At 35.5% G+C, this 19,003-nt stretch overlaps 2 protein-coding genes across 3 annotated transcripts in view; one reads left to right on the forward strand and one right to left on the reverse strand.

Moving 5' to 3' along the window:
- Positions 1 to 2,351, reverse strand: part of LOC120632035 (b(0,+)-type amino acid transporter 1-like) — a 44,438-nt gene extending 42,087 nt beyond the window's left edge. For both annotated transcript variants that reach the window (XM_039901792.1, XM_039901793.1), the window contains exon 1: positions 2,088 to 2,351. The gene's annotated coding sequence lies outside the window, so the exon portion shown is untranslated. The remainder of the gene's footprint in view (positions 1 to 2,087) is intronic.
- A 3,867-nt stretch (positions 2,352 to 6,218) lies between these two features.
- On the forward strand, positions 6,219 to 18,926 carry LOC120631855 (protein arginine N-methyltransferase 1). The gene is made up of 8 exons (XM_039901510.1): positions 6,219 to 6,589; positions 6,696 to 6,856; positions 8,870 to 9,034; positions 9,340 to 9,488; positions 10,470 to 10,617; positions 11,897 to 11,986; positions 12,456 to 12,605; positions 15,931 to 18,926. Exons 1-8 carry the CDS (start codon positions 6,526 to 6,528, stop codon positions 16,072 to 16,074), a joined length of 1,071 nt encoding a protein of 356 aa, XP_039757444.1. The 5' UTR covers positions 6,219 to 6,525; the 3' UTR covers positions 16,075 to 18,926.
- Positions 18,927 to 19,003: the final 77 nt, after the last annotated feature.

Consider the following 19,003-nt stretch of genomic DNA (forward strand, 5'->3'; position numbering starts at 1 on the left):
CTGTTTAATCATTGGTTTAATACCTATGTTATTATATTAATTGGGAACTCACTTAAAGTAGAGGGTAAAGTTAGGTACCTACTATCGGAAAGGGTTATCGAGTCTACTGGTGATCCTAGAGCGGGAAGTTACCTTGGCCAACGAATTAGTTTAGCCAAAGGGGCAATGCTGCCAGCATCTTAGGAACTGTGCCACGCTGCGGTGATTTAGAAGACTTTTAGATTTTATTAAGTTTTTAATAGTTTCTTTTAGGTTATACATATTTATAAAACAAATATTTTAAAGATATTTTAATAAATAAAGAGTGCTGAGAGTTAATATTATAAAGTAAAAAAAATATTTTCCTGGCCAAGATTGAGTCGGATGCGAGCGCACGAGAGTTCCGTACCATTATCAATAAAAACGACAAAAAAATCTATCGATCGACTAGCTCTTTACAATTAACAACTGTTAGCAAATCTGCCTTTGTATAGTAAATTTGTTTAAAGACATAAAGGTATCTTAGTTCAGACTGGTCAAAATTATGCATTATCTGTGGTCGGTATAAGTTGGAGTAGGAATTTAAAATGGAAGGAACCCAGATCAAAAAGGAAGGTCATGTAAAATGGCGGGAAAAATACAGGTACAGAGTACAGACAGAAGTGTCAAGGGAAGATTGAATAAGTTATCTCTTTGTAGTTATACAGTGTGCTTTAAGTTCAGATAGATTGATGTTTTAAAGTTTATAATGTACTAGCGTACCCAGCCCGCTTCGTCGGGCTAGATTTTGCTTTATTTTATTTAAACAATAAACTTAAATTTAAAAATTAAGTCTCATAATATATTAAATCATCTATTTCTCTCCGTATTCATTCTCTTCTATTTTCTTCTCGAGCGGGTAAAGATCATTATCTACACCCACGTACACCCAACAATAGAATATCATCATAGTAAATAAAAGCTGTATTTGACAGTTTGACAGTTCAAAAATAGGAGTGCTCCGATCGTCTACAGGATTACTCGTTATAATACTTCATTGAAATCGGTCCAGCCGTTTCGGAGCCTATACGGAACATACCCTCACACTTTCTCTTTTATATATATAGACTATGTTGTAATTTGAGATACTAAAACGTTTAAGCGTTCTAAAATATGAATATGGGCTTTCTTTTACAACTTCAACTATAACCTTCAAGGCAAGGGCGAATAGGCTTTCTAAGCAAGCGTGCTCGGCGCTGGCATATCGATAATAAACAAAAATAATAATGATTTTTAACTGAGTTTTTAAGAAACCAAGAAAGAGATTTGCTCCGCAAAGATTTAATAGAGTTTATAGACATTTTGACGACTTCTCTGGCGCGTCGGTGTGCGCTGTGGTTATAATTTGGCGGTCCATGATTTGATTTCCGACAGAGGCAATTTGTGAATTTATTATTTCAGAACTTTATCTGATTCTGACTTTGGCTTTGGCTAGTTAGCACCGTTGGTTAGATTTAGTGTTCCGCTGCGATGTCGCGTGGAAACCGATTAGGGGTATGTCTAACATACTCCCTAACAGGTGAGCCCGCTACCATCTTAGCTTATCTCATATCTGAGATTGAGTCAAGGGCTAACTTGTAGTGGAATAAAAAAAAATCTCCACTCCCGTGCGTTAGAGAGAGCTCTTAACGTGAGGTTAATCGTTATAAGCTCGCCAATCAGCATTTAAATTATGTATTTTGTAATATATATTTAAATATTTATTACAAAATACATAAATAACAACGAAGCGGTGATAGCCGTGTGGTTACGCCGTCGTTCTCGATTTCGGGCGGACCGAGTTCAGTTCCCGGCACGCAGCACTTAACTTTTCGGAGTTATGTGCGTTATTATTTCAAACAAATTAAATATCACTTGCTTTAACGATGACGGAAAACATCGCGTGGAATTCTGTATGCCTGAGAGTTTATCCATAACGTTCTCAAAGGCGTGTGGAGTCTAACAATCCGCAGCAAAATGGCCAGCGTGGTGGACTACGGCTATACCCTTCTCACGATGAGAGGATCCTTTGCTCTCTATCGGTAACGGGTTGACAATAATGATAAATATAACTAAAAATATATTCTTACCTTTAATAGTTCTCTTATATTCTTCAAACAGTTAACAGGATAAAAAGCACAACAATAATTCACTCAATAAGGTAAACTCTGCTAGGTATATTTGAATGGCACTTTTTGTCAAAAAAACCCAAAATAATTACAATAGTTCCTAAAATTACGAATATAAATACGACGCAACGGCGCGAAATGGTCAAAGAAAATGCGAGTAAAACACGTGCTGACGCGAACTCGGTCACATAAAGACTGTTTGGTAGTTTTGTACTATACACGAGTTCACAGATGGTCGGTGAACGATGAATAAAACTCGTAAATCGCATTCACTCCGCAGTCAGGGTTACCAAAACCTTTCTCGTACTCAAATATTTCACGTTTTACCAGTCAAGAGTTCCGTCAATTATTGTTATATTTTTGTTATTGTTCCAACTCCAATCGCGTCCTAGGATTTCCAGAATGAAAATGATTCTAGATTATTTCCTTAATAATCTTTCTCTGCAGGGCTAGCACGGGCTGGGGTGTTGTAGACCCCCGACAAGGTGGACGGATGTCATCATGCCAGTCGCAGCGGGCCGCTGGTCCGGCAGTGACGTCCATTGCTTGACATAATGTTGATGATGAATCCTCTATTTAAATAAAATTTTAAACTCCGTAGAAATTCCATATATAAGTTATCTCTCTTAAATTAAAAATTTACTATAGCGTAAAGTTACCTCTATGACCGATTCGCAAGGCGAATTCTTATAAAAGGAAGCGGTCAAGAACTCAGCAATTGCTCTTTACAAACTGCACTCAAGCAACTTTAAGTTAACACTTTAATGTGTTTATTAATTTTGGAAATTATATTGAATTAAATTAATGTAACAAAATTTAAATTGAAAAAGTTCGATGACAACCCTGCATTTTAATTACATGTAATAGTGTTTGTAATGATAAAACAATACTAATCGCGATCTCCTTATCTAATTGAGGCCAATTAGGCCAACATTTTATTTTTGCATCGTCGCTAAATCAATTATCACTTATGTAGGTAATTTTATATACACCTACATTTCTTAATCACGTTTAATTCTATGTATATAACGTGTATCCGAATTACGAAATACTGTTAAAGGGTGCATAAGTACTCGTATATTTCATAAGGATACACCCTGTGCAAATATTAAATCACAAGAAGCATATTTATTTCATCTATACAAACTAATTCAAAACATTCTAAGGGTTTATGACAACCCTATTGAAGATAAAAGACCGACACGTGCATAGTACCTACGCTACCCGACGCGTAACTCTAAGTGAAGGGAATCACTTAATTTAAATTCTGCATGTGGTGTAGGGGTGTATCTTATTTATTTCAGTAAAAACTATGGCAATGGTTTATTAAAAAACTATTAGCGTTTCGGTTCCACAGACAATTAATTCTCAGAGACAGTAAATAATATACCTCTAAAGCTTCTGAAGTACTTTTTGGTTAGTATTTAAATATATATAAATAAATTGCTCGTTAGTCTCACTTAAACTCGAGAACAACTGGAAGATTTGGCCAATTTAGGTTTTTTAACATTTCAAGTTGTAGTAGTCTAGGGAGTTTAAACGGTGAGAAAAAATTAAAATCCTTTTGTACGCTATTAATCTAACTCCTTCTGAAGATCTGGAGCGATTTCGATGAAATCTTTTTTGTTTGTGACAATCTGTTTCTGGTTGGTTTGAAAACACAATTAGACTCAGTAGGTGGCGCTGCTTTACCGAACAGGCCGATGTCAGCTGGTTCCGCTAGTGCTTAATAATTACTATTTAAAGCACTGACCTTATTATTATCATTGGACTGGCTTCACCTGTCACTATAAAAATGACAGCTTAAATATCCTTAGAAACATTCTAGAAATATCATCATTTAAACAGCCAAATGTGACATACTTGTGTTTCTAAAAAAATTATGCATCAACAACAACAACTTGTATAAAAAATATCCGTGTTAGATATATATGCATGTGTTGTCTGTGCTGCCTTAGGTTAAAGAACTAACTAGCTAATCACCACTATTTCTTGGTACATATTCAAAATTAACTTTTCATTAGTTTCACCGATCAATCTCCTTCGTGCCTTCTTCATCTACAAGACATTGGCGAAGTACCATGTGCCCAGTTGGCACAGACAAAACAAGAATTGAATTGAACAACAACTTGCATACAGTTCGTAACTGACGTTTATGCACGTTTAGTACGTCTCGTATACAGATCGCAACTGCGACGTGCGACCTCTATACGAGACGAACTAAACTTGTATAAACGACAGTTGCGACCCGTATACAAGACGCACTAAATTTGCATAAACGACAGTAGCGACATGTACAGGAGACTTCTAAATTCTTCTTTTAAAAAACTTCTATTTTAAATATCTGTCTTTGCTTAGTCTATGTCTCTAACATTCAGTATTACGTAATACAAAAATTATCTTTCGCTGACAATATAATTGCGGCTAAATAAATAAAGGACTTAACGCGAAATCCTGGCATAAGATAGCGCAGCTAAGTCTTTTGTTCTGCAATCATTATTTATCTCATTTATTTTGAGACATTGATAAAAAATTATCTAGACGAAAACAATTTTTTATCAATGTCTCAAAATAAATTTTATTTTCAAACGAAATAATACATAGCCATTACGATAAGGTATACTTTTCTTATATTTTTATTTGGTCCTTATAATAGGTATTAGCCACTTAAATCCACAATAATTTTAATTCGAAATACCCGCCCGCGCCATTAGCTAATTTCGCAACAGATTATTATTTATCATTGGGTGACTCTTATTTATATGAAGCCCTTTATCTGTGGGATCTTTATAAGTGTTGCTACCACAGATTAATATGGAGTGGCTACTCTAGTGAGCTTACAAATGGAACATTAAATCAATAGTATGGAGGGTAGAGGTAAGGAGAGTCATCTGTGTATATGAAAAAGTGTCGTCAAAATGTATTAAATTAGGATGGCGCCACATTTGCATCAGGGTAACTCTTAAAAGAAGCGCTAAATATAAATATTGTTAGAGTAGGCTTGAAAAATAAAAAAGGAAGTATGGAGATACAAGGAAGTAAGGTTATATTTACCACAATATTTTGTACAACGTAAGTTGTTGAAATTCTCAATAATTAACTACTTTAGTCGATAATGACATTAAATTTTTTAACTCGGCATACTTCAATTCATCTACGATTGCTACATTCATACCATACCCTGTGCATCCACCAGCGCCATTGTGGAGGATTTTTGAACTGTTATTTAGCGCATACACTGGACACTTTTTCAACTTTTCTCCCATATAAGATGACTCTCCTTACCTCTACCCTCCATAATCAATAGGTTACTCTGTGTCTTGTAGTAAAGGGGACAATTTATAATTTCAATTGTTTGCAATCTTTTGCTATGCATTGGGCTCATTGGGTTGTGATTGCGATCGTCGAAATCAATCATATATATTTATATTTTGGTCTTTTTTTTAAATCACTGTGACTGTATCAATAGAACAGAGCACATCAACTTTATGTAGAACAAAAAAAATCGAATTATAAAAAAATATTATAAACACAGAAAGCTGTATGCCTCATTTTAGATCGTTAAAAATATTGACCCTGCCTAGTAAACTACATACCAGAAACATGCAAATTTGTAAGAAAACAGCCTGAATATTTCAAAAGCCTTCAAGACATGCCTCGGCAGAATACATTGCGCCAAACACAACTTTGTCCTCCCTCCATCTAAATTAAGAATCCACAGCTTCAATCCAAACCCAATGTGCGCAAAAATGTACAACGAAATCTCGGCACATACCTATAAAAGAAAAAGAAATTATAAACGTATTTACAAAATCCAACATTACTTGCTGGAGAAAGCTTCTTATAAAAAAACTACTTTCTAAATGAAAATATTTAATAATAATAATAATTGGTTGCATTTCATTATACATACATTCTCTTTTGAAAATATAATAATTTTGTAATAAAAATAAATAAGTAAATAAATAAGGCCTATGTTCTGCGGTTTCATCCTTAAAACTTTACGGAAACCATAGATATTCTACTGTTATTTGTTGGTAGCTTTGGTAGCTATTACATGATCAATGTTGGTAGCGCTGATTTTAGTTTGACTCTATTCTATAGCCTGTGGTTAAACTCTTTTTTTTCAAAGAGAAGCTTCAAGCTTGTTCAATTTCTCTTTGTTAATTTTAAGTAATTTTGCTTAGTTAAAGTATGAAATTGTGATATTTAATTAGTTATTCGCTCAACTAAAGTTGTAGCAATAAGTTACTGAAACCCAGTTACCTGAAGTAGGAATCCTCATTTATTTCCGTCTGTGACAGATCGATTAGGCGTACTTGGCTAAAACTAAAATTGTAGGTTATACAGTTTAATTTATAGTGTTTTTTGCTCGTGTTCTCTCTCTATTCTTTTAAAAATGGAAAGCATGGATGTGGCGCAAGAGAGTACATCGACTGCAACAACGCCTGCGACGGAAAATGGTAAGTTTTTATTCGAAAACAGGGACGCCGGTAGCATAACGCGGTTAAAAACGTGTTCTTTTGTCTGGTGGCTTTATCGTTTATATTGCATTTTAACGTGTTGTAGGACCAGATAAGAATGTGACTGCGGAGGAAATGACCTCGCGGGACTATTATTTCGATTCGTACGCTCACTTCGGTATCCATGAAGAGATGCTAAAAGACGAGGTCCGGACCCTCACGTATAGGAATGCTATGTACCACAATAAGCATCTATTCAAGGGAAAAGTAAGGGTGTTATTTTTTATCATTAACTGTGTTTTTTTGTTTATCGCCTAATTTCCACCCACGCATCTACCCATGTGGCCTTTCTAGCATAAACATTTTAGCGCATAAATCATATTGTATCTATTGCCGCTGCTAACCTGCAGTTGCAACGTTCTTGCCACCACTACACTACATTTAACGCAGTAGTTTTTTTAAATATTACTCTTGTTTCGTTTCATAAATTACTAAGATAAGTATTAAGGCCCCAATAAACTGTAATTTTAGTTAATTAATAATGTTATAGGCGATGGAAGTAAGGCCTCTGTAAATGTCTGTCAAATTCAAAAGTAGTAATATCATATTCACCACTCCCCATCAAAACATAGCTAAACTGTTTGATATAAAAAAAAAATTGGCCAAGTTTTGCATGCTTTTTCTTAGATGAGTTTTGAGCCCCCATAGCTTTAGTTTTAATTCACTTCTCACTTCTATGTCATATTTTACATGTAATTTATGCATCAAAAGAGCTATCTATTTGCCTTTTTGAATAAAGAAATATTTGACTTTGAGTGTATCTCAATTTAAGTTAGATAGTTGTTCAGAAAGCATTAACATTAGTAACAATATAACATATCATTAACATTTCTCACTTCTCTTTCATATTTTTACATTTTGTGAGGATTTGTTACATGATATCAATGCTCCCACTGGTGTTTGAAAAATGTTTACATAACATGAATGCATTTGCTTACAGTTGCTTAGTTTTGTTACAATTTTTGATGTAACAACAAATGATTACTGAATCTTAACTGCAGCTGTAACATAAAGTCTTGATCATACCTGCCTTTTTCATTCCGTCCGGTCCAAAGTGTGTGGTTGCCCATTTAATTACACGCACATGTGGCTTAACACCTACGCCTCAAATTGGTGGGCTCAGGGTGGCATGGGTAAAGTGTTGCTCTGTTTATAGGTCTGGTCTGCTTGGTCAATTATTATAATTTAAAGAAAACTATAATGTATGTTTGAAAATATCAAAAAATAAAAAAAAACATGCATGCTTATAGGTAATATATATTTATTATATATTTTAACACATGTTTGATAACCTCCATGGCAATGTGGTCTTAAAACAGGGAGTTCCTGGGTTCTATCACTGGTTTGGGGTGCTTAAAGAGTGGCTAGTCACCATCCCACTGACAAAGATGTAGATTAGTAGATTAGCTTTGTGTACAATGCTGGGTATGCAATTAGGGTTATGATATTGCCATAGCCTTACCTGGATAGCCTGACTGACTATCCTACACTACATAATCACTTTCTACTAGGAAGGATTGCATAGTAGTAGAATAAGAAAAATATCTTTTTTCTAAAACCTACCATCTTCTTCTTTCTCTAGGCTTGTCTCCGTACTTCGTCGGCCGAAACCTTCTGTTGTATGTATACGTAAGATGGTAGGTACCATCTTACGTATTATTTACTTTTGTGGTTTGCAATAAAAGTATATTCATTCATTTGTTCATTATTATCATCTAAAGTCAGTAATAATGTATGTATGTATATTAAAAAATTCAGTAATTTTATAATTAACAAAAAAAAAGGGTGAGCCAGTTGCTAAAATAAGACAATTAAATTTTACTGAAAGATTTGATTCCAAACAAAAGTTAAAATTATTTCTTTGCTCAAGTTTTATTTAAAATACACAATGATTTATAGTCAAAATATCTCTATCATCAACATTTATGATAAAAACGCATCTCTGACGATAAATGAATGCATACTCTCAAATGTTTAAGACAGTTATTTGAGATTTAACTCTTAAGTGCATGCGGGTGGTCACTAGCTAGACGTTCTATGCCTGCCAGGGCTTGGAGGCAGTGCAGGCTTGCTGGCTTTGTGTAAACTATGCTTAAGCAATTTGCATATTTTTAGGTTACATGTTGGCCAAAAGTTTTAGTAATCTTTTGGTTCACATAATTACATATTCTGACGTGTGGTTCAAAGGGACAACAATTGATTTAATTGTTCACATTACAGACTGTGTTAGACATAGGATGTGGAACTGGCATCCTCTCCATGTTCGCAGCCAAGGCAGGTGCAGCGAGGGTCATAGCTGTAGAGTGCTCCAACATAGTGGACTATGCTCGCAAAATCATTGAGGCTAATAGACTTAGTGATGTCATAGAAATTGTTAAAGGGAAGGTGAGTTGATACTACATGTCATAGAAATTGGTGCAGAAATTAAACATGATTTGATTCTGAGAGTGCTTGGGACTGTATAGTGTTGGGGATAACTTAAGATGTGAAAGGATAACTATGACAAGACTAATTTTGGTAGGTGTAAATTTTTCAATAAAATTGTATGACAGAAGTTAAGAAGTTGGTGACTTTTTCAACATGTTATTTCCACCATTTTTGTTAGTCACAGGTTACATTTTTAATTATTAAAACCCCAAAAAACCCCCTACTCCATTCTCAGTTTTTACCTAAAAATAATTTACCTTCAGGTGGAAGAAGTAGAACTGCCAGTAGAGAAGGTGGACATAATAATATCGGAGTGGATGGGCTACTGCTTATTCTATGAAAGCATGCTGGATACAGTGCTGTATGCACGCGACAAATGGCTCCACCCAGAAGGCATGCTGTTCCCCGATAGGTGAGATAAAATAACTTACTCATGTTGCCTGTAAAATGACAAATTGCTTGTATAGACTGGTCAGTTTAAAGAATTGTGTGGCTTATTTATTTAATATTAAAAAAAAAGTATATAACATTAATTCAATTCATTAATTCATCCTCTCATTCCTTTCTACTATATAAACTATAATATAGTTGCTGGCCTTTGCACACCATATGGACACCGAAGTCAAGAAATCTACTGAGCTCAAGTTAAAGCATTGAAATTATACCTTTATATCATGTGGCATCAACTGAGAGTGGGCTACATACACTATTCTTTTTCTTTCCCTGGGTTTGTCTCCGTACTTGGTCGGCCGGAACCTTCCGTTGTACGTAGCGCCACTGGTACGGCTCCCCGCTGGGTCACTCCAGCCAGCCGAGCTCACTCCAGAAGCTTACCAGGCCGCCCAGTTCGCCAAGTGTTCCAGGGAGTGATGCTACTTCTCTACATTGGAGCAATAGGTGTCGTCTGCTGTTTCATCTGCCTCCATGCATGCTCGCACAGAGGACTGTCTGTTATACCTAAAATGAAAAGGTGTTTGTTTAGTTGGCAATGCCCTGTTATCATGTTTGCTACTGTCCTTATTTTGTTCCGACTTAGTTTTAGTAGTTTGCTTACATTCCAATTCTTTAACTCAGTCTGTCTCACGTTCATGTGGTGTGCAAAGTGGGCATAACTGTTCAGAAAAACCATGGCCTAGTATTATACCCAGACATGGTTATTCGATATAGTTAAGAATTATTAAAATTGCAGTTGCTTTATATATAAATTAGGTAATATAAGTTAGCCAGTCAAACAAAACCCAAGCAAAAAACAACTAAACTTGAAAATAGTTAAATAAACAACTGCTACATAGGTTTGTTGTTGAACACAGACCTTGACATTCCAAGGTAATGATGTTACATAGTGTAAGGTCACCAATTTTCTATAAAAAAACTTTTAATGTTTTCATTCAAGGTGCACACTATTCATCTGCGGCATTGAGGACCGTCAGTACAAGGATGAGAAAATCAACTGGTGGGATGATGTTTATGGTTTTGACATGTCCTCAATCAGGAAGGTGGCCATTTCAGAGCCCCTTGTTGATGTGGTTGATGCCAAACAGGTAATTTTTTTATCGTACACAGTGTCTTATTATAACATTGTATCAACAATCTTAATTTAGCACAGTAATATTAATTTTAGTTTAGTGTAAATATTTTAATGTTTATTTATTTAATATACTACCGCAATACGCACATCTCCATCTATCCCCAAAGTAAGCGAAGCTTGTGTTATGAGTACTAAGATGACTGATGAATTTTTTTATGAATAATATACATAAATACTTAGAATATTCATATAAACACGCATACACTGAAAAGCATTCATGCTTTACAGACAAAAACACGGGTACCTGGTAGTACCCAGCAAAAATGCAGCAAACTATACCTAATAATTAAGTTTATCTAAAATGCATCAGTTTATCTAATAGCATCAATTTATCTATATATAATATAATAATAATAATATAAAATATGTATCTGCCACGTACACTATGTTCATACTACCCTAAAATAAGTCAAATTCAGGGTCATTTTAAGACAGAATTAAGAATTAATACATATAATGATAATTTTCATAGGAATTTCCTGTATTGAAACCATTTGTATTAAAACCCCAAATTTTAAAATAACACTTTTTACAATTGAAAGTAGGAAAGTGATTTTTTTAGAAATAGTTCAGTAGTTGAATTATGAGCATTCAATCCTTTTGAGAAAAACCTTCATTTATGTCCCATTTGGGATACCGACTCTAGGGTTTATTTGGTATACTGGAGTTCCAGGGAGAGCAGGTAGTTATATTGACCATAGAATTAGTTTAGCTATACAAAGGGAAAATCTAACTAGCATCTTGGGTACCTTGCTGTAATTGAATCAAATGACATTTAAATTTAATATTAATTTATTATCCTTATTTTTATACAATGTGTACTGATTCTGAGACTTCTGTGTGTATCTGTAATACTGAAAACCCCTAATAGTTTTTGAGTTAAACCACTGCGATAATTTCTACTGAAAGAATTAAGATCACATGCAAAATCAAAGTCATGTGACTCCTATCACTTTAAAACGTACGCGTCGCGTAGTGTAGGTACTATGCGCGTGTCGGTATTTTACCTTCATTAGGATTGTCGTAAGTAAACTTGGTTTTTATGGAAAAAAAAAAAAAAAACATGCTTCTTTTTTTTTAAATATTTTTGCAGGGTGTTTGATTCCTTATGAAATAGACTTATGCATGCTTCAAAATTATGTCGTAACTCGGTTATACGTTTTATAATTATTTTTTGATGGTTCAAAGTATCTTGTTGATTAATTTTTTTCATTGTTTTGTCATTGTCCTAGGTGGTGACAAACTCCTGTCTTCTGAAAGAAATAGATTTATACACAGTCAAGAAGGAAGATCTGAACTTCGAAGCGAAGTTTCATCTTTCGGTAATTATTTTTGTATTTCTCCCCATCGCATGTTGAGTGTCTTTCATGATCATAATCATAATAACCGATAGACGTCCACTGCTGGACATAGGTCTTTTGTAGGGAGTTCTTAATATCATGGTTCTGAGCCGCTTGGATCCAGCGGCTACCTGCGACGCGCTTAATGTCGTCTGCCCACCTCGTTGGGGGTCGACCAACGCTGCGCTTACCAGTTCGGGGCTGCCATTCCAGCACCTTGGGACCCCAACGTCCATCCTTTCTTCGAACTATGTGCCCGGCTCATTGCCACTTCAGCTTTGCGACGCGTTGAGCTATGTCGGTAACTCTGGTCCTTCTACGAATCTCTTCGCGTAGAGATACTCCGAGCATGGCTCTCTCCATCGCACGCTGAGTGGCTCCGAGCCTTCTTGTCATGAGGCCCGTTATGAGTGTATTTAGAGCCAATTATTTAACGTGGTCCGTGCTTCAGGTTCGCCGCAACGACTTCATCCAGGCTCTGGTGACCTTCTTCACGGTGGAGTTCACCAAGTCGCACAAGCGGCTGGGCTTCAGCACGGCTCCCGAGGCGCCGTACACGCACTGGAAGCAAACTGTCTTTTACTTCGACGAGTACATGACTGTGAGTATACTTTCATTTTTATATTTATTTGTTTAGTACAGAAAACAATTACATATTACAATTAGCTCTTAAATCTTAAACAAAAAAAAATCCTGTGCAATTTCTTTACACACGGCAGAAGTGTAACTTCTGTAGTATCAGAACTGTTAGGATAAATGTAAGGTTTATTATTTTCATTTCCATGGTAACTAGAATAGTTAAAAAACTGTCTAGTGTTTTCTATCACACTCTGTCTTGTACATTGATGTGTTTGTTTCTTTATCTAGATATTATTCGGTTTCCTTGGTAGCTTAAATACGAAACAAATGTGTAATGTATTTAATCTCATTCCCTCCCATACATGTATGTGTTGTCTATAAATTTGTCTCTTTCTTGATTGTGAAGCGTTGCATGTACATCAAGTTGAAAATCACAACGGTTTTAATTTCCCTTCAATTTATTATAACACAAAGCAATACAATTTAACTCCGCAGTGCAGTGCGTGCGCGGTTTTTTTTTACTTTAGTATTTGGCATAATTTTAAAATTAATTTACGATGAAAATATTGACACAAATAAAAATTCATCAACAATCAACACACTTATACTAAAACTTTCTAATACGCAGGCGCAAACACATGCATTAAACACATGTGTTCTATCTCATTCTCTCGCCGGCTGAATCCTACACATTTTTGTATTTGTGTCTCTCACCTGTCGATTTTTCCGTTGCATCCGGTTTGCAATCACAACGATTCTAGAGAAGTTTCACTTAAAAAAAAATGGCGTTAATATGTAATCCACAACACTATATACATAATATTGTAAGAAGCAATAACACGAAGCTGCAACAATATATAAGTAACTACTTAGTTACTAACTAGTAGTAATTTTATCATCATAAGCCTTTTACATTCCATGGCTGGACTAAAGGTCTCAAAAAAGATAAAAGGAAGATTTGTTTATAATCACTGTAGTAGCAAAGGGGATGCTGTTGTTCGTTCTCATTACACCCTTGGTTGCCTCGTACAACACCCTCGGAAAGAGGGATAGTGGCAACTGTATTCTGACCTGCCGTCACCATACGTATATGTATGTAAAGAAAACCTCTTTACTCGAGTTCGTATATCGGACCTTTTTTAAAGTCAGCAGTGATATTTACAGTCAGATTAAAGTCAGAGTCAGAGAATGTCACTACATTTAAGAATATAGAAAACTAAAAAAATAAAAAAAAATGTTAAACCATAAATATAAATACAGTGGAATCTCTATAACTCGAATGTCAAGGGAAATGTAAAAAAATTAACGAGTTAACGAGTTTTCGACTTAACAAGAACTTCGAGATACATAATATGACTTAACTGCTGAAATTTCGACTTACAGAGGCGCGATTCTGTGTCACAGTTTCATGAATGTATTATTTCATTGCACGTGTACAAGACATAAACAATAGATTAGAAGCCCCGAACCAGAACATTCCTTTTGGATTTTATTGTTCGGGGAATCCCAAGTAAGACGGCATTATATTTTACGACTTAGGGAGTCTCCTTTTTGAAATTCCAGTTATAGAGTTTAAATATGTATCATCAATACTTTGTAGGGAAATAACATTTTGTTCGAGTTACAAAGTGTTGATAATTCGAGATACCGCGTATTTATTTAGGTGTTCAGCGGAAGGGAATGGCAATTTTTTTCCACTAACTGAGGATTTCGACTTTACGAGGTTAAATAAATGTTAAAAAAAAAAATACTGTAAATGTTAAACCATATAATTATTGTAATTGGTAGAATACATTGAAGGGAATATTATTATCATTATTATATACTTGAAATACTTAAAGGCGAGACTGCACAGTCATTTCCAACCTATCAGTCCAGTCTGAGATATTAAATTATAATAATTTTTCCAAAATAAATATTTGTGTTACATTGAAAATTTTTATGTGCATTTTAAGTTTTTTTTTTTAAAAGATTCAAAGTAAGCTTACTTAGGTTTTTTTTAATCTCACTGCAATTTAGCGCTTAAAGTCAAAGTCAAAAATATCTTTATTCGAGTAGGCCCATAGGTGGCACTTTTGATGCGTACATAAGAATTACACGGTAGTTAGATGATGGCGATAACCACATTCCTAAACTTAAAACTAGAGCTACGAGGGTTCCAAACGCGTCCTGGTCTAAGAAGGAGCACACAACAAACTTTGCCGGGTTTTTTTTGTTATCATCATCTCACAATGTCATTTAAAATTATTAGAAGAGCAACCTGGTTAGAGCAATAATTTACACCCAAGCTTTTTTTATCGATTACGTAGTCCTTTATACTATAATAGGCTTACACAGTCGTAATAACTTGCCATGTCAATTTTTGTCGGTAGGGTGGGTAGTAAGTCTTCCATGGTTGAAAACAATGGAATAACCAATTTGTATGAAATTGCAATGTATTGTTTGCAGTGTGTGACGAGTGGACAACAAGTGGTCCTCTCATCACATACTACTGGCACAAAGATATTGACAAGTTTCCTGTATGCATTCTTTAAATTGTAATCATCGAGTGTTAGAGCCTTCACCACCGTCTGATAACTGTTGGCTAGCCTAGCTGTGGGCTATCACTTTACTTTTTATCAAGTGTTACAGTAAATTTATAAAGCGGATAAACAATTAAACTTTTGATAACTATAAATTCATATTTGCCAGATATTTTATTAAATAGTTAATAAATAGTTTTCAAGAAACAAATCAAAATTGTATTTGATTAACAACCAATGTTCATGAGTTGGTGGGTATTTTGATATAAATACGACTGCATTATCGATGCACCTCAGTCCTACATGGTCTCGAACGATGCAAAGATACCTCCGGGTGTCTTAGTCGTTTATCATAAGAGTCAGAGACAGATTAGTGAATAAGCTATCCAACACTTAACGGAAGGTAGTGAAACGGGCCCCTTAGTTTTAAGAACTTAGTTTCTGACGACCTCCCTAGCGCAACATTGAGCGCTGTGAATTTAATTAGGAGGTCCCGGGTTCGATCCCCGGCAGGAGCAATTTGGAATTTCATTATTTCTGAATTTTGTCTGGTCTGTGGTCTGGTGGGAGGCTTTGGCCGTGGCTGGTTACCACCCTACAGACAAAGACGTGCCGCTGAGCGATTTAATGTTCCGGTGCAATGTCGCGTAGAAACCGATTAGGCGTATGGCTACCATACTCCCTTATATGTTAGCCCGCTACCATCTTAGAGTGCATCATCACTTACCACCAGGTGTGATTGCAGTCAAGGACTAACTAGTAGTGTAATAAAAGAAAAGTCTTGTTCCAATGAATTTGGATAACGATATTTGGATGCGATTGCAGGTAAAGAAGGGCGAGGAGATTATGGGCACATTCTCGATGCGGCAGAACGCTCGCAACAACCGCGATCTGGACTTCGAGCTTGAGATAGCGTTCAAGGGGGAGCTGTGCCAGGTCCAGGAGAAGAACCACTACCGGATGCGCTGAGACCTGGCCGCCCTGTACTGGACACTGGACGCTGTGACCCTAAACAATATGATTGTGAATACACTACTTTTTATAGTTTTTAATGTTAAGCAGTGGCGTGCATACAATGTATGCAATGGTAATACAGGTAAATGATATAAAATGGGAAAAAAATCTCCAGTACGAGTCATAAATACTTCATTGTAGCCATTATATGAGTTATAAAAAGTACTACCGTACGGTGCTACAGTGTTTATAACTCGTACTGAAGATTTTTTTTTATTTTATACTACCCTGTACGCCACTAATGTTAAGTACCGTCTTACCCGCAAGTGCGTTGCCTACGGCTCATGCGTTATACAACAGTCAACTCACATTTGTTTCGCTAAGTTATTGTTCTCTTTGGTTATTGGTCTAAATCGAGACCTTTCATCGCCATACATCCAGTGTACAATTTATTCCGGATACTTTATTTTTCAACACAATATGATTGTGGAGTTAAGCTGGCTTTTATGATATAGGATTTCTGCAGTCGTTGGTGATCGAAGCTTAAACGGACTAACGCTAAATTCTCTTTCAAACCATCCATACATTTTTCGACTTTTATCAATGTTTCCTAACCAGCGCAAGGGTTTGGTCTAGGTTCGATCTCTCGATTTGCAGTTGAAATTAATCGAATCCTTTCGTAAATTTGCTTCAGTTCCCAACGTAAAGTTTGTATAATAACAGTGCCTGGTGTGATTACTACCAACGTTTTCTTATCGCGCGAAAGTTAACAAGGATTTGTATGGAATCAAATACAAATATGTACTAGAAAATTGTGTTGTCACTGGATAGCCCATTTTTGATTCAATACAAATCTTAGTTAACTTTCACGAAAAAGTTAAATACGGAAACGTAGGTAGAAAATCTTACACTAGGCAACTAGTAGTACCTACTTAATCTACTACCTTAAATTTAATAACTTCAGGTCCATTTTACTGTGTATATTCGATATTAGAATTCATTTATGAACGTGCTCAAACCTCTTAGTAACGTTACTGGTGATATTTTAACGTATTTTACAATCATATTGCGTTGGGAGTCAAAGTTAATTGGAACCTCAGCTTAGGAGTTACGTCTCAATATTACACTGTTATAATTATGGCCAAAACGCAGTTATTGAACAATTAAAAAAACTATTTTTATTGCACAGAAAACTATACTCTAAATTGAGTCCAAAATAGACAGCCTCGCCTCAGTTTGATCGGAACTTTACTTCGAGAGATATGAGAGTAAAATTTTGTGTGCAAAAGAATCTGTACCATAAACCGATCCTAACGGAAAACTAGATTTAAAGTTAACTAATGTAGCAAAATGTACTATTTTGCAGTATTTTTTAAATTGTAAGAAATAGGTTTTGTATCTTTAACGATGTAAGTGTAACTACTTTTTACGATTTTGTCGCCATTTTTGTTTTTTATCGATTGTAAAGGTGACTGGTTTTAGCGCACACGGTGACGTGGCACAGCGCAAATGTCATCTTATAGTATAACTAAACTTCTAAGGCGATGACAGCATAACTTTGCCATGACGGGTGCCCTGTCACCGTATACGTTAAGTCAGGTTAAGCCTTAATAATTCTATATATTTAATGATCTGTAGTAGGTGTGTCCGCCTTTATTGTCTATTGTAGGGAAATTCGTTGGAGTTAAAAAATTGAGCTTTAAAGCGTGCTGTTTTTATTAGGGCGCAATTACATTGGACGAAAGATAAGATAGTTTAAATTAGCCGGCCTATAGAACGCGGGAATTCCCCGCAGGCGGGGTACCGACCAATGAAATGCATTCCCTAACAACCAATGAAAATATTTCTTCGAATTTTAGTCTTAGGGTGTGTTTTCAAAATTTCCCGTATTCCGTAAATGTTTCTGCTCGATCAATAAAAAATAGTTCCTGAAATGCAAGCCATGTTTTTCCCCGTGCTTGGAAGTCCCTGTCATCATCGATAGCCTATGACAGTCCACTGCTGAACTAAAGGCCTCTCCCAAAGGGAGGGTTTGCCCGTAATCACCACGCAGATGGGCAGGTTGGTTCATATCAATGAATATACATATTTCCTGAAATGAAGACATGGTATGCGATTTACAAATCCTCTGAAAGCTTTTCCTATCGTCCAATTGAACGCGCCCTTATAGAAAACAACCAAAATATGGGCCTTTTACAGCAGGGACTGTACTTACTGAATGTTGCCCTTTGCAATATTTTGGAGAAAAAGCCGTCATAACTAATGTACGGGTACAAAGTCTGCATGCATGCATAATTTACTTCATTGGCTATATAATATGCAGTTTTATATCGCTTGCTATTCTGAATAACTGACCAATTTAATAATTTACTTTCATAATATAGCTATTTTATTGTCTTACCCTTGAACTTAAAAAATGTAGTAACTACAAATTCACAAATAATATTTTAATCTGTGACCCAATGTCGACAATAATTTTCGTCGACCTCCCTGGCGCAATGGTGCGAACTGATCTTATAAAGTGGGAGGTGTTATGGTCGATCCCAGCATTTGGCAATTTATAGTCTAATAGTATATTGTCTGTCCTTGTAAAATCTGTCATAACCTGACTGTTATTCCACTATCATCTCGGACAGCACCACCACTTAAAACCAGGTGAAAGTGCAGTCAAGTGCTAGCCTTGAATGCAGTAAAAAAAAAAAATAATCTTCCTTGGGAACAAGTAAAACATGAACAACGAACTTGGTTTATCTCTTCGCAGTGAATTTTTTTTGGCTATATTGTGTCGCCAATGAAGTTAAGGTATATTAGATTTTATCAAATGTACAACAATTATTATAAGGAATAAAAAATTGCGATAAAATACTCGTCTTATTAGTTTTATTTACAATTTTAATTACCATATAAATAAGTAAGATAGTAGGATAGTTCGATATAATATCGA

The sequence above is a fragment of the Pararge aegeria genome, chromosome 19, assembly GCF_905163445.1.
Source record: "Pararge aegeria chromosome 19, ilParAegt1.1, whole genome shotgun sequence".
NCBI lineage: Eukaryota > Metazoa > Arthropoda > Insecta > Lepidoptera > Nymphalidae > Pararge > Pararge aegeria.